Source organism: Mus pahari, chromosome 21 (assembly GCF_900095145.1).
Source record: "Mus pahari chromosome 21, PAHARI_EIJ_v1.1, whole genome shotgun sequence".
Lineage (NCBI taxonomy): Eukaryota > Metazoa > Chordata > Mammalia > Rodentia > Muridae > Mus > Mus pahari.
The window spans coordinates 1939739-1965093 of NC_034610.1; the positions used below are offsets into that span (position 1 = coordinate 1939739).

At 45.3% G+C, this 25355-nt stretch overlaps 1 protein-coding gene and 1 pseudogene across 1 annotated transcript in view; one reads left to right on the top strand and one right to left on the bottom strand.

Moving 5' to 3' along the window:
• Arid1b (AT-rich interaction domain 1B) overlaps window positions 1-25355 on the top strand; it is a 348501-nt gene that overhangs the window by 114638 nt on the left and 208508 nt on the right. Inside the window, exon 4 of the mRNA XM_021220975.2 lies at window positions 21289-21399. Within this exon, the coding sequence (XP_021076634.1) occupies window positions 21289-21399 (111 nt within the window). The remainder of the gene's footprint in view (window positions 1-21288; window positions 21400-25355) is intronic.
• Window positions 2491-3779, bottom strand: LOC110337901 (annotated as a pseudogene).

Below are 25355 nucleotides of genomic sequence, written 5' to 3' on the forward strand. Positions count from 1 at the left end.
TGCCTCGTGTGTCCTGTCTGTAGCACTCCAGCGCCGTCTTCCGCATGCCTCGTCTGTCCTGTCTGTAGGACTCCAGCGCCGTCTTCCACGTGCCTCGTGTGTCCTGTCTGTAGGACTCCAGCGCCGTCTTCCACGTGCCTCGTGTGTCCTGTCTGTAGCACTCCGGCGCCGTCTTCCACGTGCCTCGTCTGTCCTGTCTGTAGGACTCCAGCGCCGTCTTCCGCATGCCTCTCTGCCTTTCTGCTTTGGTTTTGCCTGAGCTGGATGCTGTATGGTTTGCACAGACCTATGTATTAGGGTTTTGGTATTGCATGCACCTCCCAGGTAGGATCAGCTTTGTGGGAGGAAGGACTTGGCTTTGCGGTTCTTTTATCTCTAGTTCTAAGGTCAGTGTCTGACACAAAACAGATAGACAGTAAACATTTTGAATATTGTTGCTATTTTAATTATTGGAAGTATCTTTTTACTTTTCTGGTGCCTAGCAAACTGATTTTTTAGTGTTGAAAAATAAAACATTTGCTGTGGGGTATTAAGATTTTGTGACAGTTTTTGATAAGGCCCACAGTAACTTGCTGGAGGTAGTTCAAACTGGCATTTTCATATTCTGTGTGTGTGTGGGGGGGCATGTATATGTGTGCATTCAAGCCTGCCTGGGGCCAACAGGGTTTGTCTTCCCCAAATGGAATGGCTGGGTACAGAGCAGCATTCTTTTAGAAACTTGTATTCTTTTTCTAGATTCCTCCTTGATAGGCTTGAACAAGTTAGACCCTCCCTTAGCTCAGCTGTGTGTATCTTTTAGCATGTACTTCCCAGTGGCTCAGTAGTGTCCATGACTCTACGGGCTTGTGACCCTGAAGGGCCTGTTGCATTGTCGAGGAGCATGCGGAAGAGGTCCTCTTGCACACTTGCAGGTTGCTTCTGTGCTGCTGGCCTTGAGGCCCCGTGAACCCCACATTCCCACTGCTCCTCGTAGGGGAGGCGTAGGCTCTCTTGTCTTCTCCTGTAGACAGGTGGATAGCTAGCATAGAGCAGTGAGGGGCTGTCTGCCAAACAGCCTGCTATTCCCTTCACTTATAAACAAGTTCTATTCCTACGGCCTTACCAAACAAAGAATTTGAAGTATGTCCCTTCTAAGGTGGTTTGCATCTTAGTTTCCCATTGTGTATTAGGGAAAACTTTTCCAGAGCTGTAAATTTACAGTTTGTTTTCTTTCTTTCTTTCTTTCTTTCTTTCTTTCTTTCTTTCTTTCTTTCTTTCTTTCTTTCTTTCTTTCTTTCTTGAGCTGTAAATTTACAGTTTTCTTTCTTTCTTTCTTTCTTTCTTTCTTTCTTTCTTTCTTTCTTTCTTCCTCCTCCTCCTTCTTCTTTGTTTTTTTAAAGATTATATATATATAATATATATATAATACTGTAGCTATCTTTAGACGCACCAGAAGAGGGCATCAGATCTCATTACAAATGGTTTTGACAACAACCGTGTGGTTGCTGGGATTTGAACTCAGGACCTCTGGAAGATCAGTCAGTGCACTTAACTGCTGAGCCATCTCAAGTTTGTAGTTTTTTGTTGTTGTTCTATGCCCAGTGGCCTTCTCAGACATAGCTGTTTGGGGTTCTTGGGAGTGTGCAGTGCAGGGTGTTTCCTGCTTCCCAGTCGCCTCAGCAAACTCTCCTCCCTTCTCCTTGTGTCTACAGAATGAGATGGGACGAAGGAGAGGGTTATTCTATCAGATTCTCGAGATGACAGGAAAGACAGGGTTTTATAGGTGGAAAACATGGTCCTCCAGTGTCTAGTGTAGCAGAGTTTGGAGGGGCAGGCCTTCTGTCTGACTCTTTGCTGGGACAAGGGGCTTCTGATGCAGCTTCACCTTTAAGACCTGGCCAGTAAGCAGCCTTGCATAACCACACCCTCCCTCCATGCTTGTAACACCTCTGTTATCATAGCTGGAAAAGGCCTTCCTCTCTGTCAAGAGTTGTACCAACAATCTCACCAATACAGCTGACTCAGGGTCTTGTGTGTCATTAGGAGTCTGCAGCAGAAAGCTGTGGGGACATTCAGACTTTGCTTTTGTGGGTGTAGTTTATGGTTTTCAGTATGACCCAGATACTGAGGAAAATATCAGGTATTTTGAATGTGTTCTAATTTTTCTTTTTTTCTTTTCTTTCCTTTTTTTTTGTTTTTTTTTGTTTTTTTTTTTTTTTCGAGACAAGAGTTTCTCTGTGCTGTCCTGGTGGGAACTCACTCTGTAGACCAAGCTGGCCTCGAACTCAGAAATCCGCCTGCCTCTGCCTCCCAAGTGCTGGGATTAAAGGCATGCGCCACCATGCCCGGCTTTCTTTTCTTTTCTTAAAGCTTTTACTTTGAGTCTTGGAAGGCTTAGAGGTACACATGGAGAAGACATGATCACAGAATGGAGTCAGCACAGAAGCGTCAGTGCCTGCAGCGAAGGCTAGAGCAGGAGTTTGACAGGATACAGAGGCAAGAGGAATGGACTCAGTATTCCTCTCCCCTTTTCTCCCTCTCGCCTTCCACAGAATCCACAGGAGCCTCCTCATAATCCTTCTCTAGGGCAGCCATGTTCTCGTGGGCCCCAGAGAACTCCTTTTCCTCTATGCCCTCATCATGTACCAGTCCACAAAGGCACGCTTGGCATACATCAGATCAAACTTGTGATCTAGGCGAGCCCAGGCCTCAGCAATGGCTGTGGTGTTGCTCAGCAAGCTCTCTGGACCTTGGCCAGGTCACCACCAGGTACCACAGTGGGAGGCTGGTAATTAATGCCAACCCTGAAGCCAGTGGGGCACCAGTCCACAAACTGGATGCTGTGCTTGGTCTTGATGGTGGCAATGGCAGTATCGACATCTTTGGGAACCACATCACCATGGTACAGCAGGCAGCAAGCCATGTATTTACCATGGTGAGGGTCACATTTTACCATCTGGTTGGCTGGCTTAAAGCAGGCATTGGTGATCTCTGCTACAGAAAGCTGATCATGGTAGGCTTTCTCAACAGAAATGACAGGGGCATAAAGTGGATGTGAGGGTAGGGCACCGGGTTGGTCTGGAATTTTGTCAGATCAACATTCAGGGCCCCATCAAATTTGCAGGAAGCAGTGATGGAAGACACAATCTGGCTAGTAAGGTTGGTGTAGGTTGGAAGCTTAATGTCGAGGTATCTACGACAGATATCATAGATGGCCTCATTGTCTACCATGAAGGCACAATCAGAGTGCTCCAGGGTGGTGTGGGTGGTGAGAATGGAATTGTAGGGCTCAACCACAGCAGTGGAAACCTTGGGGCTGGGTAAATGGAGAATTCCAGCTTGGACTTCTTTCTGTAATCAACAGAGAGAGAGCTGTTCCATCAGCAGAGAGGTGAACCTAGAGCCAGTTCCCCTCCAAAGCTGTGGAAAACAAAAAAGCCCTGGAGACCCGTGTACTGGTCAGCCAGCTTGTGAATTCTGTCCAAGACAAGGTCAATGATCTCCTTGCCAATGGTGTGGTGGCTATGGTCATGGCAGCATCTTCCTTGCCTTGCTCAGGGTGGAGGAGCTGGCGGGAGGTGCCAGTGCCAACTTCAATAACTGTGGGTTCCAGGGCACATGCTTGCCAGCTCCTGTCTCACTGAAGAAGGTGTAGAAGGAGTCATCTCCTCTCATAGTGGTCTTGTCACTGGGCTTCTGGTCATCAGGCTGGATGCCATGTTCCAGGCAGTAGAGCTCCCAGTAGGCATTGCCGATCTGAACACCAGCCTGGCCAACATGGTGGAGATGCACTCACGCATGATAGTAACGGGTTAGAGAGCAAGGGTGATAGAAGGAGATACTGGGTCTTGGTTACTGTCCCCAACAACTAAGAGTCCAGGTAAGTAACACAGTGAGGCCTCTAATGTGTTCTTAAGGCTATACATTTGTCTTTATCTGTGTGTTAGCTTCAGGTCACTGCAGCAGGTATGACCCGTGGTAAGAGCAAAGCAGGTTCCTGTCAGTGCTTAGTGGGGCCTTGCCTGCTACAGTAATCAGGTGAGGCGATGGTAGAGCAGCAGATGAGGTGTTTTCCAGCCATGCTTCTCTGTGATGGAATAGGGAGACGGTGCTGGTTGACGTGTCTCTCAGATTTTCAGAATCGAGGGTGTGTATTGGTGAGAGGAGATGTGGTCTCAGCAAGGGCCATTTATGTTAGTGAAAGTGGAGGGCAGTCTGCTCTCCGCGTGGGGCCGTACTTCACAACTCCGGAGTCTCACTAACTAAACAAAGACGGCTTTTCTTCCTCCCACTCCACTGAGATGAAAGAAGTAAGACTATTAAAGTTTTAAAGTATTTAGTTTTCTTTTTTATTTATGAACACCCATGGGGGGCAGAAGATGGGTCAGACTCCCTGGAGCTAAGGTTTTCAGGCCATTGCAACTTAGCTGGTGTGGGTGCTGGGAACTGAACTCGGGTCCTCCAGACAAGCAGCAAGCACTCACTCACTGAGCCCCAACTCCCACCGCAGCTCCACTGGGCCACCCTAACAGTCGGTCAGTCGTTTGGCGGTTGAGACAGATGGAAGTCTAAGCCTTGTTTAGGTAAGCTTGGGTTTGTGGACTGGTGTTTTAACTCTACTTTCTTAAAACAGAGCAAAACTATCAAAATGCCGCTTTTTCTATAGCTATTCATTATCAGCAGTTTTCAAATGGAGCTGCCATGACCTACAAGTTTGTGGCAAACGGCTGTTCATGTTTCAGAATACAGTTATGTTATATAGACTATCATAGTCAGAGCTAGAGCTGTCTTACAATTTAACTCTGAAAAATACATTCTTCTGTGTGACATAGAGCGTATTACACTTCTGAAGAAAGGCTGTAGCGTCATGCCTCTCCTGTCACTGAAGGCTCCCAGAAGTCACTTCAGCCTGTGCCGCATCCCGTGGTGCAAGCACCGTGTGTCTGTTTCATTCCCTGCCACTGCTTGCATTTGTCACAGGAGAACTGTACAAGTTGCTCCTCCTTCAGCTTAAGAGGAGATTGACCTAAGGAGACATGCTCCTTTCGTCTGTGTTTACATTTGCGTTCATTGCCAATAAGTAAGTGCTTAGCTTTTGATAGTCACAAAAGAGTCTATTAACTGTCGGAATCTACTTTTCTGTTCCAGCTTGTCAGGTGGAGTTTTGAACCGTTGCTGGAGACTCTGTGGTAGTGAGGAGGAGTATGTTTGTTTGAGAGGAGAAAACCTGAGTTAGGTTAAGGGGAAGTGTGGGCTGTTCCTAGACAATGGGTAAGCCAATCCCTGGTACTAGGCTGGTGCAGGAGGCAGTTGTGTGAGACACAGGTGTGGCAAGACAGGCATGGAGAGGCTGCTGTCCTCTGTGTCCTGTCCCTGTGAGGTCAGTGTAATGCAAGCTGCCCCAGCAGGCTAGTAATGGTTGTGTTCTTTGAGGGCAGTCAGTTGGTTCTGCGTTTTAGGAGTTGCTATTCCTGAGAGTTTTGAAGAAACCTGGAAGAACATAGAAGCTATGTTCAGAAGATGTTAGGATGTCATCTGGCATGGATATATTGTCTTAATTACTGTAGAGTCAGGTAGCTTGCACTGACCTGAGCCGTGTTTTCTTCTGCAGCAGCTAGGAAAGTAAGAAGCATTTGGCATCCCTGTGCATCCCTGTGCATCCCTGCCAGGACCTCACAACACAGCCCAGGCGGGCCTGGGACTTACTCAGTAGCTCAGGCTATCCTCAGATTCATAACTGCAATCATGGGCTTTTCCACCCGTACCCCAGTTCCCAAAGTCATGTCTCTGAGACTTACTATTTATGAATAAGCGCCTAGGCCACAAGCTGGAGCATGGGCCCTGACTAGCTTGAAACTTACTTAACTCATTTATTCTGTTCTATGAGTGCCACATGGCTGATATCCTCGCCTCAATCTCATGCAACTGTCTTTCTCAGAATTGGGGCAAATCTCTTCCCGCCTTTGACGCTATCCCAGAGTTTCTTTCTCCCTTCCAGAACTCCCACCTCCTATTTGCTGCCTCAGCTAATGGGCCATCAGCTTTTTGTTGCCAGGTGACCCCTCCACACAGTACATAAGGGATTCTCTCCCTGTTTCCCCCTTTTGGTCCAGTAAAAGGCTCTTTCTCTTACAATAATAAACTATAAACAATAATAACTCTTACTGAAACTATCAGATAAGGTTAAATTCACAATGTCCAGTCCATATGGATTTGGCAAACTTGGAAAAAGTATTCTATTACTCAGCCTATCCTGGCAAGTTCAGGATTCTCTACCTAAATCAATTTCTATCATAACTTGCATTGCCAACCTAAAAATATCTTCTTGGGCTTCAAAATGTTTTCTCAAATCCTAAACAACTCTAGGTTTTAGTAAGGCTATGATTACCTAGTCTTCAACCCATTAGAGAGAGGCCTGAGAGGGAATGAATATTCCCAGAGTCTGCAGGAAGTGCAGGCAAGCAGCTCCCAAATCTATAGAAGTAACAGAGAGGCTGGCCTCCACCTGTACACTCACCAAGGTTCCTCTGCAACATTGGCGCGTCTGTCTTCGACCCTCTTACCCAGAATATCTGACACATTTTTTTGTAAAGCAGGAATATTGAAGGGCTTGTCTGCCTTCTCCCTGCAAGGCTCAGGAGTCGACTTCCCTGTGTCCTGTTTGTTCAGTTTGGACAACATTCTGTCAGCTGTTGAAACAAAGACATTTTTCTGCCACTTTGGAAGAAAACTCCACAAGAAGGTTCATCAATGCTCATCGTCCACTTCCCAGTAGAATGTCATGCTGCCAGGAACAGACCTGACTCAGAAAAGGCCTGTCATTAGTAAAGCATCTTTAAATGTCATTTTCTGTAGGTCTCTGAGGTTTTTGAAGACCATCTGTCTATCTCTAGCATATCTGAATTGTTTGTTTCTAGCTGTTTATTCTCAGTTCAGCCTGGGAAGCAAATTTCTGTAATTAACTGAGCTAGTACCTATGGTCACCATAAGTTTGAATAACTACTAACTTGATTTTTAAATTATCCTACATCGTGTATGATGAAAGCTTTCAAAAGGACTAGAACTTCCATTGCAATTTGAGGAATTACATAGGTACAATACCTTAAGCAAGAGTTGAAACATAACATAGTATATTGTAACAACATATAACATTAATCTGTATCAATATACAAAATCCATACCAAATGTAAAAATATTTTGCTTGTTAATGTTCTTTGGTCTAAAAGTAGATTCAGTAATCTACCCTTTTTTCCTATCATCCCTATATCCCCCCTTTTTTATCTTCATCTCTTCTTCTCCCTTTCTTCCTAACACTAGATAGGAGAGAAAGAAGGATAGAGGAAAGAAAAAGAAATTCTTGAATTCAACTTCCTTATTTTGTATCATCCCTGCCCAAGACCGTTACAACTTTAACCACCCCCCTTAAACTATGAAAAACATCCATCATCCATTGAGTGACCAAAAACCACCCACCTCAGCTCCTGGGAATATGAGCATTGCTCTCTGAAAATTGGGGAGAGGGAGTTGGAGGTCCTAAGAAAATTGAGATATTGATTAAGAGAGCTTGCTGCCGAGTCTCTGCATGCTCAGAAAGTTCAGGGCTTAAATGAAGTCCTGACTGGAACAGTCTGTGATGCTGGATAACGAAGCTAGCCATTTAGAAATTGTCCTGGGTGCAGAGGTTTTAGGAAACAGCATTGCGACTGTCTCAGGTAGGATTGAGCAGGATGCTGGAATAAATGTGTCTCAGCGTCTCAGCATCCCAGCATCCCAGCATCCCAGCATCCCAGCATCCCAGCATCCCAGCATCCTTTCACTATCCCCAAGGGTGAATCTTGTTTAGGCCTCTTTAAATTCATTGGTGTCTATAAACATATAAACTTTCACAAAGTAACATATATTTCTACAATAACATATGTGTAGTGTGCACAGATCAATTAAAGATGATTTCCTGTTCTCTATTTAAGCAGGTAAGGCATCTGTCTTTCTTTATAAGTTAGTCTGTACTGAATAACCAAACCGTAATACAATTTTTTATCTATGCCAATTGAAAGGCTGGCATAAGTCCTGAGGAGGCTGTAGCCAACATAGTGTATTGGCTGTACGTAGATGCAGTCTGGCTGGAGACATTTTAATGTCTCAGCCGTTTTTGAAGCTATTTGCATGTAGAAGAATCAACAATACCAGGTACATGTCTTGTTGTTCTTGATGTCTTTCATGTCTGCAGTCAGGGTCTTCAGGGGGTCTTCACCTGTCAGATCACCATGTCAAAGCATTTCTTTTCCTGTGGAAATAAATACAAAACCTCTTCCCTAGTGTGACACACGTCCTATTCTGAGGTTAGGCCATCCTTAGTAAAATTGGCTGATTTAGTGTAGCAGGTTTTCCCATAATCCAGGGTCTCTCAGCAGCTGTTGGGTTTTGTTCATTAGCATTCAAAAGATTTGAAGTTAATGAAGCACTATGTAATCTATCTCTGGGAGATCCCATTTCTTTCTTCTGTTCTATGAGCATTTCCTTTAAAGAGTTGTTAGATCCTTTTGTAAGTGTGGGATTGTTGAGAAATATCTGTAACGTTCTATGAATAATGTCTGAAATATTGTTGCATTGTAATGGATACATATGTCAAAGCATCACCGGCTTCTTCCTGTGCCAAGGCATCTCAGATGGACCATCTCTAAAACACGTGTGCCAAGGCATCTCAGATGGACCGTCTCTAAAACGTGTGTCATCTCAGAATCAGCCTGTTCAGAATTTAAGGCAAAAGCCACTTGGAATTCGAACATGTATCAACTGCATGATGCATTAACACATATTTCTCCAGAGTCTATAAAATGAAACCTAATCTATTATATGACATTGCTCTAAGGTAGCATCATTTAGCAGAATCTGGATCCATAATTCACAATATTGCATCTCTGTGGGCTGCTATTCTAATTCCTTAAGCCATTGTGGATTTTTCTCATCTGTAGTTATCTCAAAGATAATTTAATGGTTTCACACCAGCATTTATGACCTTTATTGCCAAAGTTAGTAGTTAACCTCTTTACATTTTGGAGTGTAATTATAAATCTAACTGTACTAGATTATAATTTGATAATATTGTATTTCCATGTTTAACATTTTCAAAAGATTTTATTTCTTTTTAGAATGAGGATCAAAAGGGAAATCCAGTCAGAGATTGAGGAATGACATAGTAATGTCTACTTGAACATTTAATTTCCTTCAGAAAGGTGGTAGAGGGTGGGTTCCTGCCTGGACTCTGTAGGCTGGAGCACTGGAGTGTGCTCTGGGCTGGAGTGTCTCCCAGGCCTCCTGTGAGCATCTGCTTTGTAGAGTGTTGGGTCTGTTGGGAAAGTGGGGAGAGCCTGGGGAGAGGTGCAGTCATCAAAGCTCTTGTATTTTATGGCCTTCTCTTCTCTTGATATTTATATGCTGAGGTGAGAAAGTTGGGGGTTCCCCCATTTTTCTTTTTACTACTTTTAGCAGTTTTCATTTGAATTTAAAGTGCTCATTTTAGTATGTTAGAGTTTGAAAAGGAGACTCAATTTAGAGACAAATCGGTGACTGATTCAGTAGATCCAGTTTCAGGCTCCCAGCATCCTCTTCGAGGCTGTACCTCCGACCCCTGGAGACCCATTGCCCTCTCTCTGCTGGCCTCCATGGTTACCAGGCAAAACAGGCAAGCATGTATGTAGGCAAAACACTGCACACAGAAAAGTAACCAACAAGCTAAAAGTTCTTCCTTCTCAGTCATTTTGAAGAAAGACAGAGTAGAGTAGCAAGCTGTGCATGTATTGTTTCAGTTGAAGCAAATTTATAAATGCTCACAACAGCGCCATTACTGGGGTTTCCTAGTATAGGTTATGGTCCCCACCATCACAACCTAAAGGGGATAACAGGACTAACTCATTTGCAGACAGTTTTTCTCCAAACCTTGGAGTATGAGGTGAGGACTGTGTTCATTCTCTGGTGAAAGCAGTAGGAGGCAGAGAGGCTGTTTGACAGGTCACAGTAAGGATTCATGAAACGCAGGGTGAGGGAAGTGCAGTTGACATCAGAACCGTTGACAGCAGGGGATTTACTTAGCAAGTTCTCTATCCCCGCTGTAGTCTGTGGAGGACTTTAGTGTCAGGCTTCAACTCTACCAGAAATCAGAATGTACATCCAAGTTTGAGAGCCTCTCCTGTACACACTAACCGGAGCCTTCCAGTCGTGTAATACAGTTACGTACAGTGTTCTGTAACACTGGGCCGCCACACCGAGGCAGTGCCTGAAGTTGGGATTGGTTGCAGCTGTGCTTTAGTCTAATGGCTCCCTGTCTCTCTCATTGCTGTTTATACTGTGGAGGCACATTGCGCTCCAGAGATGGGCAGATGGTCTAGCCTAGAGGCCATCAGTGACAGTCTTGCCGTTTGTTTCCAGATCTGGTGTTGAGCACAGATTGTTGGACACCCACTCTTGGAGGTTCTGATTCAATAATTTGGGGCATGACCTAATAATTTTCCTATCTGTAAAATTCCCCAGTGAGGACCCTCCTTGGAAACCACTGTAGACTACCCTGGATTTTGAAGTAACTGGTTAAATTCCCTGCCCACAGGATGGGGGTCCTGACAGTTCTGACGTAGCAAGGACCTCAGGACTCTGGACTTGACTAGTTGCCAAGTATGTTGGATATATCTTAACTTCAGTGATTCATACTTAATTAAATGCAATGCATGGTCTTTTCATTATAGGAACCCTTAGACAGAACATGAAAACACACACACACACACACACACACAGAGAGAGAGAGAGAGAGAGAGAGAGAGAGAGAGAGAGAGAGAGAACAATCCTTAATGTAATCCTAGATTTTCTGTTAGTTCTTACAAGTGAGGTGTACGGCCTAGCTTCCACAGATCAGTAAAAATGAGGGTGCCTGGATCCAAGTTCTCGTCAGTGCGATATATTTTTTTTTTTTTTAAAAAACCTCTCACGTACTTTCTTTTCTTCTCCTCCTCATCTTCCTCCTCCTTCTCCCCCTCCCCTCCCCCCTCCTCATCCGCCTCCTTCTTGTTGTTCAGCCCTGGCTGCTTTTGAACGCATTGTGTAGCATGGCCTCTAAGTCAGCAGAGCCCCCAGCCTCTGCCTCTTGGATGCTGAAATTGAAGGTGTATGCCACATGCTCAATGTCTCATGTACCCTTAACACACAAGCCACAGTGAGGGGGGAGCCCGCAGGCCAGCCTTCACAGGTCCCGTTCCAACATCCCTTTAAAGGGCCCAGTTATTATCACACGACTGGTAAACACTCACCAGGGTCTGTTTTGTGTCTTAATTTGGAGAGATTTTGGTGTGAGGAGACCCAGCAGTACAAGACTTTTTCTCTTGCTTCTTGTCCTTGGTCCTCTGTCTAGTTTCCTTCAGTTCCTCACAGTCTACCTCATCTGAGAGTCTCTTTCACAGTAGGCTGGCCTGGCTGGTTCGAGGGCAGCCTCCGTATCCTTTCTCATCAGCTGGCTTCATCATTTCTGTCATGTTTCTCTTACTGGGATCTGGGGCTCACAGATTACGCCATGCTGACTGCCAGGGACACTCTGGGAGCCACCTCCCATGGCTGGGATTGCAGGAACACATCCACAGCCAGCTCTGAAATGGGTGCTAGGGACTAAACTCAGGTCCTCATGCAAGGCAAGTGTGTCACCAGTAGTCTTCCCATGTCACCTTTTTGGTTCTTGTAGCTTTTACTCCGCCAGCATTTCTAAGGAGTCGGACAGCTCTTACAGATGGCACTGTGCATTCTTAGAGATTAGTTGGAAAGCCTGTGGTTCTCTCTCCTTGGCAAACAAAGGTTCTGTTTATGTAGCCTGTGGGTTTCATCCATTTTCTTAGAGTAGGTTGCTATCAGGCTCTTATGTGCCTCATAGTATCCCTCTAATTAAAGCATGTGCACAATGACAAGGTGGTCAGTGGGGATACCTATTCAGACTAGAGCTAATCAGGAGCTAGAGCTATTACTGTGCATTTAAATCAGACACTAACAGTGTTTGAGAAGTCCTTAGTAATGTTATTTTTATTTCGGTTATTTTATAAAGATTATAATGTTAAGTTCAGTTATTCATAATCAATATGCTTTTATAAATCTCAGTGAAATTATATGGTTTTTCTGATGAGTTCCCCTGTTGATACTATGTTGTAAACTGGTTTGAGGATCTGATAAAGTCTGTGGCTCCTAACCCTGTTACCATATAAGGTGCCATACAAAATTAGCTCCAATTTCAGTATAGGGTTCAGTGTCATGTGTTCCAAAGTCAGGAATGTAGGCCTTTGGTGAAGGCCACAGCGTCATCTGGGAGGGCCTCACCTGTCTACTGAGTGCAGCCCTGCTGGGTGTGTCCCCTTAGGTGCTGTGCATGGAGCAGGAGGAACGTGGACAACTTTTTCTTGCCACCACTCCTTATGTGTTATGATGTAGCTGTCTATGTAGCATTGATATTGCATTAGATATTTTGAGCAATCCACATGACTACAGGAAAGGTCCTTAGGTTCTCAGCAAGTGTGACAGCACTTTATAGAAGATGTTTGAATGCCCATGTGTCACTGGTGTTAGGACTAGTATTTCATAGATCCTGAGAAACAGCTGCCCGGATCTATCTCATGGGTCAGTGTGAAGGCCAATTCGTTGAAGGAATAAAATGGCCAGAAACATCCTGGCACACGAGGGGTGTGACAGCACATCAACATCATGGCTATGAATCGTGTCCTAGTAGATGAATTAATATTTCAATTCTAATTCTTCAGTCTGTTTTAAATTTAAAAAGATAATCGATACTAACTGAATAGTTAGCTTTTGCAAGGCACAGTGCTAGGGTTTATAGATGAAGAAAAGAATTTTTTTTGGGGTAGCAAATTGTGAACAGAGGTCTTTGGATGCTGTGTAGATATTAACATGGGCTACCTTTCCCTCTTGGGTACCCAGAGAAGGCAGGACTACAGCTTTGTGAGTTTTTTGTTTCTTTGTTTGTTTGTTTTTGTTTTTAAAATGAGTCGATATCAAAAACCTGGATTGCTGCCAGGTGGTGGAGGCTGAGGCAAGGTGGATGGATATCTGTGAGTTCAAGGCCAGCCTGGTCTGCAGAATGAGTTCAAGGCCAGTCAGGACTACACAGAGAAACTCTGTCTCAAAAACCCAAAACTACCCAACCAAACACCAGCTCCCGAGCCGCCTCTGGGCAGAGGAGGTGACTTCAGGCCTCCTAGTCCTCGGTCCTGAGCCTCCTCTGGGCAGAGGAGGTGACTTCAGGCCTCCCAGTCCTCGGTCCTGAGCCTCCTCTGGGCAGAGGAGGTGACTTCAGGCCTCCTAGTCCTCGGTCCCGAGCCGCCTCTGGGCAGAGGAGGTGACTTCATGCTTCCACATGCTCCCTTCTCACTCAGACATGGCTGTTTCAGGAAGGCATGGATGGGACACCAGCTCTCAGTGCTGTCAGCCTTCTGGCCTCACACTCTCCACAGGTCTCGGGGACAGCTGGCCCCCCAGCCTGTCCAGTAGTCAGCTGCCACTTGCTGATGGCAGATGTCTGTGTGAGAACGCCACTATGAATATTATTTAAACTCATCAGGAAGAAGCGTCGTGGCCCACACTGGCCTGCCTACCTTTCCTTTTGGGTATCTTTAAATCTGGAAAAGAATTGTACCCTTGAATTCAGAGAAACTAACTAGTGTTTGAAGCACATATCCTTTGAATTCATTGATGTGCATGTGTAAATGTGTTAGTGTGTGTATAAAAGCATCAATACTTTTATATATCATATTTTTAAGAGAACATGGTTTTAACTGAAGCTAAAAATTGGACTGACTTTAGGATCAGTAAAAATTCATTGGGCTTTGGTCATGTGATCTTTATATGAGCTAGAGGAATTTTGGAGCAGGATACATGGAAGAATTCAGTGACAAACAGGAGACATGACTGAGCTACTCAGCATTGCCCACTTAGATGGTCTCCATTCATCTACATCCTCCATCATGTATTTTTTTAGTCCATCCCTCCCCCATCTTCCCTCCCTGAACTGAACCCAGGGTTCATGCATTCTAACACTGTTACGCCTTAGCCCATCCTGGTGTCTGGAAATAAACTCCAGACATGGGGCACTTTAGGTCCGATCTTTGGCTAACACCTTCTTAGAAAGATTTTTTATTTTTATCTTATGTGATTGAGACACATTTGTGTGTATCTATTATGTGCATGCCCAATGCTCACAGAGTCACAGGCAGGTAGTTAGAAGCTGCCATGACTGCTTAGAACTGAACCCAGTTCTATGCAAAACCAGCCAGTGCTTTTAATGGCTGAACCAACAACTCTGCAGCCGCTGGCCAATAGTTTTTACAGTATATATTTTTGGTTATTTCCCTCTGCCTCTTTCTTCCTCTTTTCTTGTCTTGCTATGTCCTCCTCAATTGAAGGAGCCAAGTCATGTTGTGGGATTCCCAGTGGGAGATATTCCGATTGAGTCCCTCGGTTTGTTCCTCGGACCTTTTAATTTGTCATTAAAAGGTCATTGCTGTGTGTCTGATGTGTTTATGATCTGTGGTGTGGATGTGGCATAGATCACATGTAGAGATCAGGGTATAGCTTTGTGGAGTCTGCTCTCCGTCCTCTGTGGGTTTCAGGGATGGAACTTAAGTCCTTACTCTTCAGGAACAAGTTACTTTAACCCGTTAAGCCATGCCAATGGCCCATCTAAAACATAATTAAATTTAAAACGTTGGTAGTTTGATCTAATGTGTTAGTAGGCTCTTTGCAGACTTTGGTGTCCTTCAGTGCCACCGTTGCTGATCTCTGCAGTCTCCTCCTTGGCTTCCAGTTTATTTTTAGTACATCTTTTCACAGTCGTCTTTTTGCTTTAATACAGTAGCAGATAGCAAACTGTGACTAGTAGCACGTTGCTCCTAGGCAGTGTAGCTGCTAACGGGATGTGTATTCCTGGACATGAGCCAATTTGTGCTTCACTCTGTGTGTGTTTGTCCTCATGCTTCTTATTTTGGTGTTGGGGTGTGAGCCCCAAGAGCCCATGCCAACCACTTACCTGGCTGCTGCTTGTTAGTGCTGGGCCCTGGGAATCCAGGAGGACAGCGGCCTTCTCCTGAGGAAGTCATTACTGTGGGAGAGCCAGTTCTGTTGACGGTCATGTGAGCTGGCTCAGGGGCTTTGTTTTGGAAGTCCTTTCAGCAGGATTCTGTGGGCAGCATAGGCACCCCCCTGGATGCAGGATGCAGGATGCAGGGAGATCTGGGGTTCAGAGGTGGAGGGAGCAGCCCTTTGAGGCCTAATGAGACCAGGACTTGTAAGGGATAACATTGAACACAGCCATTGGGGGTCAGCTACATGAAGAGCTGTTCTCCACACACCATGGATGCTGTTTCCATAGGCACAAGGAAGCATTTCCAGGATTATCACATTGAGTATTCTATAGGCCTTGAAGTGGGCATGAGGCCGTAATATAGGGTACCCAATAGACAGGGGCACCAGCTAGCAAGATGAAGGATGAACAAGATATGTGTTGGGGTTGGGGTATATGAGGTGTGCATGGTTACAAAGGAATTAACAGATGTCTGAGCCGCCTAAGACTCAGTTGGGAGGTAAGGCCTGCAGTAGAAGGAGCAGATGGAGGCTTCCAGGTTATATGTGGACATGAAGGGTGAACTTCCTACATGTTTCCATGTTAAAGGAGAGAAGTGGATGGTTGGTCAGTGTGGGCTCATTGTGGGTACTTGGAACAAAAGGTGGAGGGGACCAGCTTGCAGTCATTGGCCTCTGTGTCTGGCTTCCCTCAAGCCTTAACTACATAATGATGGAAGAAAGAGAGAAGGCTCTTCCATTGGAATTGGTGAAGAGGAATTTGTATTGAACTTTTTATTCATGATACTGTAATAAGTGTTTTGAAGGTGGTCAGTATATAAAGTCTTAAAGCTGATAAACAAATTTTGGAAAGATAACTTAAAAGGTGAAACAAATCGTTCACCATACAATAGTCTTTGAAGCTCTCTGTTGTTTGCAACCAACTGTAGAAAGTACCTACATCACTCTAGAGACTGCAGCAGGTGAGTGCACATGAGGGCCATAAAGGAGCTGTCCTAGAGAAGGAGGCTGTTGCAAAGCCTCTTAGGAGTGTCAGCTTCCCTTGGTGCTGTCTCCTAGCAGCTTCCTGAGGTGGTGAGGGGTGGATGCCCTTTGGGAAAGAATACCTTTAATTTCTTTATCTGGAAACATGTGAAGTTTCTTCATAGGGCTCATCCCCTAGGACCTGTAGTCTGCCCTGGGCCTGTAGCGTGTCTTCACTGCCCCAATGAAATGCCATAGGCCAAGGAGATTGGTTTAACTGATGGTGGCAGTTTCCAAAGTAGGGAGTCAGGGGAAGCAAGAGATTGTGGCCAGGGTGACACTGGAATTAGGAAGCTGCTCAGACATTTTTTCCTGCACTCAGAATGTTAAAAAGACAGATCCCCTCCACAGTGCGTGCTTGTAGCCCTTGTCCCATCATGCCACATCTCCAGGTCCTCCTCCCCACCTCCCACCTCCCAACCCTTGTCCCATCATGCCACATCTCCAGGTCCTCCTCCCCACTCCCACCCCTCACCTCCCAAATTGCTTTATGTTTCTTTTGGGGGGGGGTGTCGAGACAGGGTTTCTCTGAGTAGCCCTGGCTGTCCTGGAACTCACTCTGTAGACCAGGTTGGCTTCGAACTCAGAAATCCGCCTGCCTCTGCCTTTCAAGTGCTGGGATTAAAGGCGTGCGCCACCCCCCCCCACCCCCCGGCTGCTTTATGTTTCTATTCCTGCCTCTCCACTGGGCCGTGAAGCCTACAGGCTGCTCTTGGAGTGTGTCCCTGACCATCTCCTGTTGAGTTCTGTTTTGCTGTGACTGCTCTGCTCCTCCTCCTCCACATCCCATCCCCTTTGGTTTACAGTCTGTATCACTGTTTTGGTGATGGTGTGGAGGGGCTGTACCTCTCCTCTCTGCTAACTTGGCTGCTTTTTATACTGTGTGAGGTAGTGTAATGCTAGCATAAACATCTTGTTCCTGTTGTTCTGTAATGATGGACTGGAGTGTAAATTGCCACTTCCTTTGTTACGAGCACTTTGCTAGCATCTGTCAGTGTTCATCCTATCAGGCCTGTGATGGATTCACACTGGTGGAGAATAGTGCTATTGGGATATTTCACATGAAATATATATGCATAGAGTTGCTTACTGTAATGCTGTAGGAAGCAAAGATGGGAAACAACATGAATGTACATCAGTATGGGTACTGTGAAGGGACTGAACGCCAGCTCATCAACAGAAAGCATTTTCCAGCTGTAAATAAAGGGAGAATAATGTAAACGTTCAATTTGTAATTTGTACCCAGTGAACAACTAAGGAGAGATGGATTATTTTAAAAAATAAAAAGTGTAGTACCCCCGTGGAGGAAGGGGAACTAGGAAGGGCGCCATCTTTTTACTCTTCGTCTCTGTATCTTTTGAACCACTCCGGCTTCCTTCCTTCCCCTACAGGCCTTTTCTTTCCCAGAGCTAGAAAACAAGTGGCTTATGTTCTAGATCCTCAGTATAGCTTTTCCTTTACTCTTCTCATTGACTCTGTGGTTTCACATGCATACCCAGTCCTGCTCGGCTCCCCAATCACCCTCTGCCCTTGCAACCTCCTTCCCAAAAGGAAACATGGAAACAAACAAAACACAAACCATAGAAAACACTTCATCATGTTCATAGTGTGTCCTGCAGTACTGCAGTGTGTCACAATGTGTCCCCCTCTGTCCACACATCTTCACTTGCAAATGTTCATTGTGATGAGTTATTGTTCTGGCTTCTGTAACAGCATCAATATTGGATCTTCCCTGGGCTTCCTCCAGGTTATCCTGTTGATGCCCTGTGGCATGGAGATCCTGCAGCTTTGGATCAGTAGGACTGGCCCTTCCATGCATCCCAAACTCTTGACGATGATAGAGATTTGGGGGTTTGCCAACACAGAGCCCTGGATCTGGGCCTGGGTGGCAGCTGAGCTGGTCAGCATGTTGGTTCTCCCTTATCCACAGGGTGAGCACTCAAGCACTGATAGATCTGGCTAGGCCACCCAGGGCCACCACTGGCAGGAGGCAGGTCAGCTCTTCCAACTACAGGGGTGGAGGAATCGCCTCTACACCTAACCCACCTCACAGCAGCCAAGTAAGGAGTGGCTGGGCCAGCTCCCCTGCATTCTCCACTGGCACTCTTAAACTGTGATCCTGGTGTGTTCAGCTGACCTTGCCTCATGCTGTAATATGACAGTGTTCCCACCAAATGGAGAGGTCCATCTCATGCACTCAGGCATGGACCCCAGCTATCAGATACTCAAAGGCTCTGAGTCTGTGCTTGGCCCTGTGTGTCCGTGTTGTGTGGAAGTTCCCAGCTAGTTCTGATTCGTTCTGTGAAGGTGCTTCAGAGCCCATCTCTTGGTAAGCCTGCGGGTGAGAGGAGGGGGCATTCAGAGACCACAGACCACATTCCTGCACTTGGTTCTCGTGCGCTGTGGGATTGTCCTTGAAGAGCCTTGACTTTTTATGTGATTGGCAGATAAATTTATTGAGTGTTCATATGTATATACTGCCTTAGAATTATAAAGATGACAATGATTTTTTCAAATATAAATCTGTGCTTTTAAAAAATATATGAAATATAATGCTAAATGTATTTTCATGATATTGGCATTATCTTTTATTGCTTATTGAGTTATGTTTAGTTACTTGAGGTAACAAGTGCTTGCTGAAGAGTAGTAACAGTTTAGTGAATTAAGGGATAGATAGGCAGGGCCTTGCTGTGTAGTAGCCCTGTCTGGTTTTAAACTCACAATCCTCCTGCCTCAGCTTTTGTCTTTATTATATACCATATGGTCCCTCTGCATATGATCTTTTCTTTTTCATTTAACTAAGATTTTTTGTGAATTTCATGTCATGCACCCCAGTTCCCTCCTCTACCTGTCCCTTCCCACCCCCCACCCCCACCAGCTTTGCTCTCGCAACCTCCCTGTCAAGCTGTGACTGTCACAGTGTACTCCGCACTTCCTTACATCTGCACATGATCTTTAGGAGATGGCTGTCGCCCACAGTTCAGTCAGCCCTTACACTCAAATACTACCTGAGGCAGAGCAAACTCTGCTCAGCCATTCTCACGAAATTAGATTTTGATTTGATTTCCAACTGTATTTAGTTTCTGTGGTTAGAAATAGTGCTTGAACTTTCGGTGGAATCTGATGGTTTTGACCATTTAAAGCCTTAAGAGTGACTTGCAAGGCTATGGTGTTTCTGATGGCTTTCAGCTGTGGCTTCCTGGCTGCTTGTTTTGTAGGCACTGTCTGAGCTGCTACAGTGTGTGCCAGCCGACCCTGCTTATATCTTTCTCATGCCATCTAAGTAGGAAGCAGTTCATTTTGCTGTGGAGAGAAGCATCAAAGCGTAGGCCTGTAGCCCGTGGTGGCTTCTGGCTGAGGCTGGTTGAAGAGGGGTGGGCTCCCAGGCACTGCACACGTGCTGGGGACAGGGCTTTTTCATTCCCTTGCCCAGTGTGAGGCAACCCTGCACCTCTTTTGCTGTCTCTGTGGCAGGGTGGAGGACCTTGAATGCGGCTTCTTGCCCCACTTGATTTGAAATTCTGGCTGTTGCTCCCAGGGAACTTTGGGGCACATAGCACGGCACACTGCGACAAGTAGAGATCTGATTTGTGTGTGGGGGTAGGGTGGGGATGAGGGGGGTTAAGGTGATAATAATCTTCCAACTCCTCAAACCAAACTCGGCCCCCACAAACCAAAGTGTCACCCTCAGCAAGCAGCCAGATTGTAGAGCTGTGGCTGTGGTGGTTGGGTGGCAGGTGTCACTCCCACCTCATGATGTGGCTCCCAGGTAAACCCAGGCAACCGCGGGGGAGCCAGTCTGGAAGGGTGAGTACTAGGTACCACATGAACAGACTAAGGGCCTGGTTCGCTACAGTTTCTTAGTTTTGCTGGAGATCTTTGTTAAGAGTCTGTGGAATGCTGTTCTCGGGCATGCGCCTTTATCTTGGAGCCAGTTTAAAGACAGCTTGCACTGACCCGTGGCTGGTGCTGGCTGGTGAAAACCAGTTTGTGTAGCTCATAGATTTTCCAGTACCAGCTCTTGGCTTCAGAAGCCCAGGAATTTGCAGTGTGTTCTTTGTGAGAATGGGGTGGGGCAGGTGCTTCTTAGAGAATTTTACTAATAAACACTAATTTCCATGTACTAGTTAATAAAATAGAACTAGTATATGGTTCTTTAGGGCCTATTTGAGCTGCCTGAGAGAGGGAGAACATTTTACTTGGTGGCGGTAGTTTCCCATTCTTTTTATTTCCTCTGTCCCATTAGAAACTGGTTCTTCAGCTTTCAGAGCCAAGTAAGAAGCTATGCAGTAGGCTCTTAGCCTCTGGCCTCTCTTTGGCTCCAGTGAGCATGTATTAGATAGCCAAGACCTGCTATGTAGGGTCTGTGAGGTGGGGCAACATTTGGACTGTGTGCTGTTTCAGCAGAACCCCGGACCTTGCAGCCTGGAGAGCTGAGGGAAAGGCTGAGTTTCTCAGCCCTCAGGCAGGCAGGTGTTTTGTATTTTGTCCCTCCACCCCACTGGCTTTTGTTCTTTAATGTGCTTTTCTAAAGGTGACTCCACATAGGCTCGTGGGATTTTCCGCACCTGGGTGTCTGTGGGTTTTCTAAAAACTCATACCGGTCTGTGGGTATTTAGGAGGGCATTTTAAGATTCGGCTATTAATAATGTCATTAATTACTTTTTAAAATTGAAATAATATTTGAGCAAAATCATAGTTCAGCTATACAAATGTGTGGCTCACTCCTGTAATCCCAGCACTTGGGAGGGTGAGGTAGGAGGATTATAACAAACTCAAGGCCAGCCTGGGCTAGCACTGAGACGGTCCCTACACACTCTTACCCGTTGGAATAATTAAGCAATATATCCCAGTTTAGGATTAGGTAATGCAGTGAGCTTTGGCTGTGGTTTGCCCTGTGTGGTGACAACTCACTTTTGGCCCACAAAACTGCAGTCCCATGATGCAGTTTCATATCCAGTGTGCCTGCTCTTATTTATTTCTGTCATTGATTCATCACTGCTTTTGTTTTTGATAAAGTATTAAATGACAGCGGTCACATGTTTAATTGTTGGCTAAAATGTAACATCACTTAATATTTAATCATGGTCAGCTCTTGTTTCGTTTCGTCTACTGTATGAAGCTTAACACTCGGAGATACTGATGAAGGATTGTGTGTTTGTGTTTGTCTAGGACATGTCTCAGGAAGGCTATGGAACTAGATCTCAGCCTCCTCTGGCCCCTGGAAAATCCAACCATGAAGACTTGAATTTAATCCAACAGGAAAGACCATCCAGTCTACCAGTAAGACATTACTATGCTGATTGGGGGTGCCATGAGTTAAAGGATTCCGCAAACCATTGTTTCACCTACTCTGTTTTCTATTACACACAGGAGAGAACTTTCTAGGTGTCAGATTTATTTAAGAACTGTTAGCTTTTAGGATTCTTTCTTGAGAGCTAACACTAAGCTCTGAGCAAAGCTACCTTGGCAGCGTCCAGCTCTCCTTGCTGATGTGTGGGTTTAGATGTACTGGGATGTCAGTTATTGATGAATCTTAGCATATAGCATGTAATATAAAAATTATCCTGAAGCTCTCCCTCCCTTAGGACATTAGCATTTGATTAGACTCTGTAGTTGTCTTTGCTCATGAGCGAGCATGCCAGGAAAAGGCAGGCTGGAAGGTCTGCTGTGGCAAACCCTGTAGCGTATAGACTGTGTTATTTTGCAGATCTCGGGCGTATCTCGATTTGATTTGTAGTCTCACATATGTAACTCCCACAGTGTGATCAAGTACAGTAGCTCCTGAGTGTTTATGCGGGCGTGTTTCTCAGGACACTTGCTAACACTTTCATTACAGTTTGGATGATCACCTTGACTCCTTGGTTTAGACCTAGATCCTTTCATATCAAAAGGTTTAAAGACCCACCACTGGTTTCTAACTGTTCATGTTGTCACTTGGGGATCGCTCTCAGGGGATTGAATTGGCCTCATGAAAGTCTGTGTCCTTTCTGGGCTAATGACACCAGCTGATGGCATAGGTGTGACAGCCACATTGGCAGAAACTTGTCATTCTCCAAACCATTTGTTTTCTTCTATGTGCTTTCCCCTAGTGATCTTGAGTTTCGAGAGAAGAAGTAGACAATCTGAACAGTTAGACAAACAATAGCTCAAGGGTTCTTTTCTTAGTAATAGACACTTTTGCTTGTGAAAAAGTGACTGACAAACACTAATCATTGCAACTTGAGCCACTATAGTACAGAATGCCTCTTAGTAAAATACTAATGAGTATATAAAAGGGAGTAATTACAGCAACAAAAAAGAAGGCGCTCTGCTTTTCTTCAAAAAATGAACGTCTTCCAGATTGGAGCGAGCCACTTTGTTGAACCTGTCCCAGAACCCCACAGGTAGATGGGGATCACAGTTCTGCTTACCCGAGAGCTCAAGAGGCACAGTGGTAGGCACTGGGGTAGATTTGTAGATATTGGCTATTTTGGACGTACCCTCAAATCATTAAAACCTGATTCCCGGCCCCATCTCCCTCAAGCAGAAAAGTCGGGAAATTGATGTGCAAAGAGTTCGATTTTCCACACTCAGCAAATAGTGCTGTGTCCCTCTCTGGAGTTGCCCTTCTTTTTTTTTTTTTTTTGGTTTTGGTTTTGGTTTTGGTTTTGGTTTTTGGTTTTTCGAGACAGGGTTTCTCTGTGTAGCCCTGGCTGTCCTGGAACTCACTTTGTAGACCAGGCTGGCCTCGAACTCAGAAATCCACCTGCCTCTGCCTCCCAAGTGCTGGGACTAAAGGTGTGCGCCACCACGCCCAGCAGAGTTGCCCTTCTTGAAGGGAGTGGGGTACTCAAGGCTGATAGTTCTTACAGTAGCGGGTGTTAAACAGGACAGTAAATGCCTTACGGAGAATGCTGAAAACCTGTTATTATCCAAAAATACACTTTTGCGATAAAGTATTAACATGAAAGTCCTGCCTTGAAGGGAAGAATCTGGTTTGTCTGTGCTCGCTGTAAGAACATTGGGGTTACTAGGGGCTGTGCGTTTAACACAAGAACACTGCTGTTGGGCTAATGGTGCAGTGCAGTTAAAACCCATGGATCTAATTCTGTGGTTCCTTTAATGATTGGAAAGCAGTGAGGGGACACAGAGAAGCAGTTGCTTAGCTGGGTTCTGATTTCCTAGTTCTCAGCACAGCCCTAAGCCTATCTCAACCTGTTGGCAGGTTTCTGCAGAATTTAAATCTACCAGACGAATGGCTGCTGGGTGAACTCTTTGGAAAGTTTTTTGTTTGTAGCTTGAACTTGATTTAAATGGTTATCATGAAAAGGTTAAGAGTGTAGCTGTCTTCCATTGATTGATCCTTCTCAAATCATTTTAAATGCTTAAAAAATTACAAGTTAATGAAAGAGAAATCTCATGTGTCTTCACACAGCTCTGAGAGTTCAGGCATGGTTACTTCTTGTTAGCTGTTTGCTCAGTGTTCCTGAGTGTCAGTAGCCTTACACTGTCGCAGGGCTACAGAGTTCCAGAGGTGGCACTGCACAGGGTGGGGGCCTGGTAGGGTAGGTGGGGTCCCCTAGGCAGTGTGCCCTGTAGGTGGTTCCTCTGCCATTGTAGCTTTTGCAGAAATTAGCCATCATTGGGCCAATTTCAAACTAAAGATACGAACATAGTTTTGATGTTCCATGAAACTGGAAAGGGACACATGGCTTCTTGTTCTTCCTGGAGAGGCTAATGTGCCACCCACACACAGCATTCCCTCAGTCCGGGAGAGCAGGAGGAGACAACCATAGCCGTCCTTCCTGGGGTTCCCATGGCCCCGGCAGTCCTGTCAGAGAGAGGGGATAGAGCTGAGCAAGGCGGGAGGGTACGTCTTCTTTCTTCCAAAACAGCACCCACTTAAACATGGATTCTGTAAATGAAAATTCAATAAAACTTGAACCGTTTGGGCTTCTTCCATGAAAAGAAAAGCCTAAATAAAATGGAAAGCTTGCATAAATGAATATTTTAAAAGAACTGTAGCCTGCTTTTAAAGCACTAAAATACTTGTGCACCCAGTGTTTCCTGACTGACTTCTTCAGTCTGGTAAAACAAATGGAAATTTCTTTAACTTTAATTTTGTTTACTTTGTTAGTTTGGGAGCAAACCCAGAGCCTTGTGCTCACTGCGCTGTTACCAAGCTAAATTCACTTCCCCAAAGTAGGAAGGTTCAAACTCAGTGTAGCCAAGACATTTGCTTAGGGACAGTGCATTAACTTTCAAAAACTTGTTTCAATTTTATAAAGATATTTCTAACTAAGTTTACTTTCTGCAAACTCTCATCTAACATTCTCAAGATTTCCATTTAACATGTGGGGGAAATGAATTTCAGCCCATTCTGTAGGGCTGTCAATTAGTTCTTTAAAAGTTAATGGAGGACTATGGGAATGCTGTAAAAATAGACTGTGGCCAAGCCAGAGGCTGCGAGGGGCTGGGACATAACTGATTTGCAGGATATTGGTTTTGATAATAGAAGGATAGTGATGATCTCTAGTTGATAAATGAAGCTCATTAAGTAAGGGATGATAAATGCATACACTCCTGATTAATAGAAACATCTGCGCACAAAATCAACCCTGCTTATGGCTCTCTGCTGACCTGGGTGGGGTCCTAGAGCCTTCCTGTGGCTTGACCTAGCTGTCCAGGATGCTGGCATGTCCCAGGGTCACCCCCACAGCCCTAAGCCACTGTGCCTGATATCTGCTTCTCTGACCAGCAGGTGAGGTGGGGGTGGGCAGAGCAGGAACTTGGGCCATCAACCAGCCTGAAGATGTGGTGGCAGGCCTCTGTGTTCTGAGCATGCTCCCAGAGCCTGAATTTGAGCAGGTATGCAGAGCCTCAGGACACATTACAGTGGTCATTTTCCTTCCTTGTATGAGGATCTGTGATTCTCGGGACCCATCACACCCTTTCCTGCTGTCTTGGTTTTGGCCATGGTACCTACAGGGTGAGCGCCGCATCTTCTTTCTTGCAGTGGTCTCTCCCTTGCCCTGCCTCAGGCCGGGTGATGTTGTTCAGTGGGAGGCAAGGGTGCTTGGCTGTATATCCTACTTTCCTGGGAAGTGGCTCTCACTTTACAGATTGTCGCTTTGCAGGTGATGAGAAGGCACACATCAGTTTGCTTTAACAGGGAAATGTGACCAGCAGACACTCACAGTAGCATCCGTGCAGTGGTTACTAGTGCTTATGTTTCTTTGGATCTAGAAGTAACTATT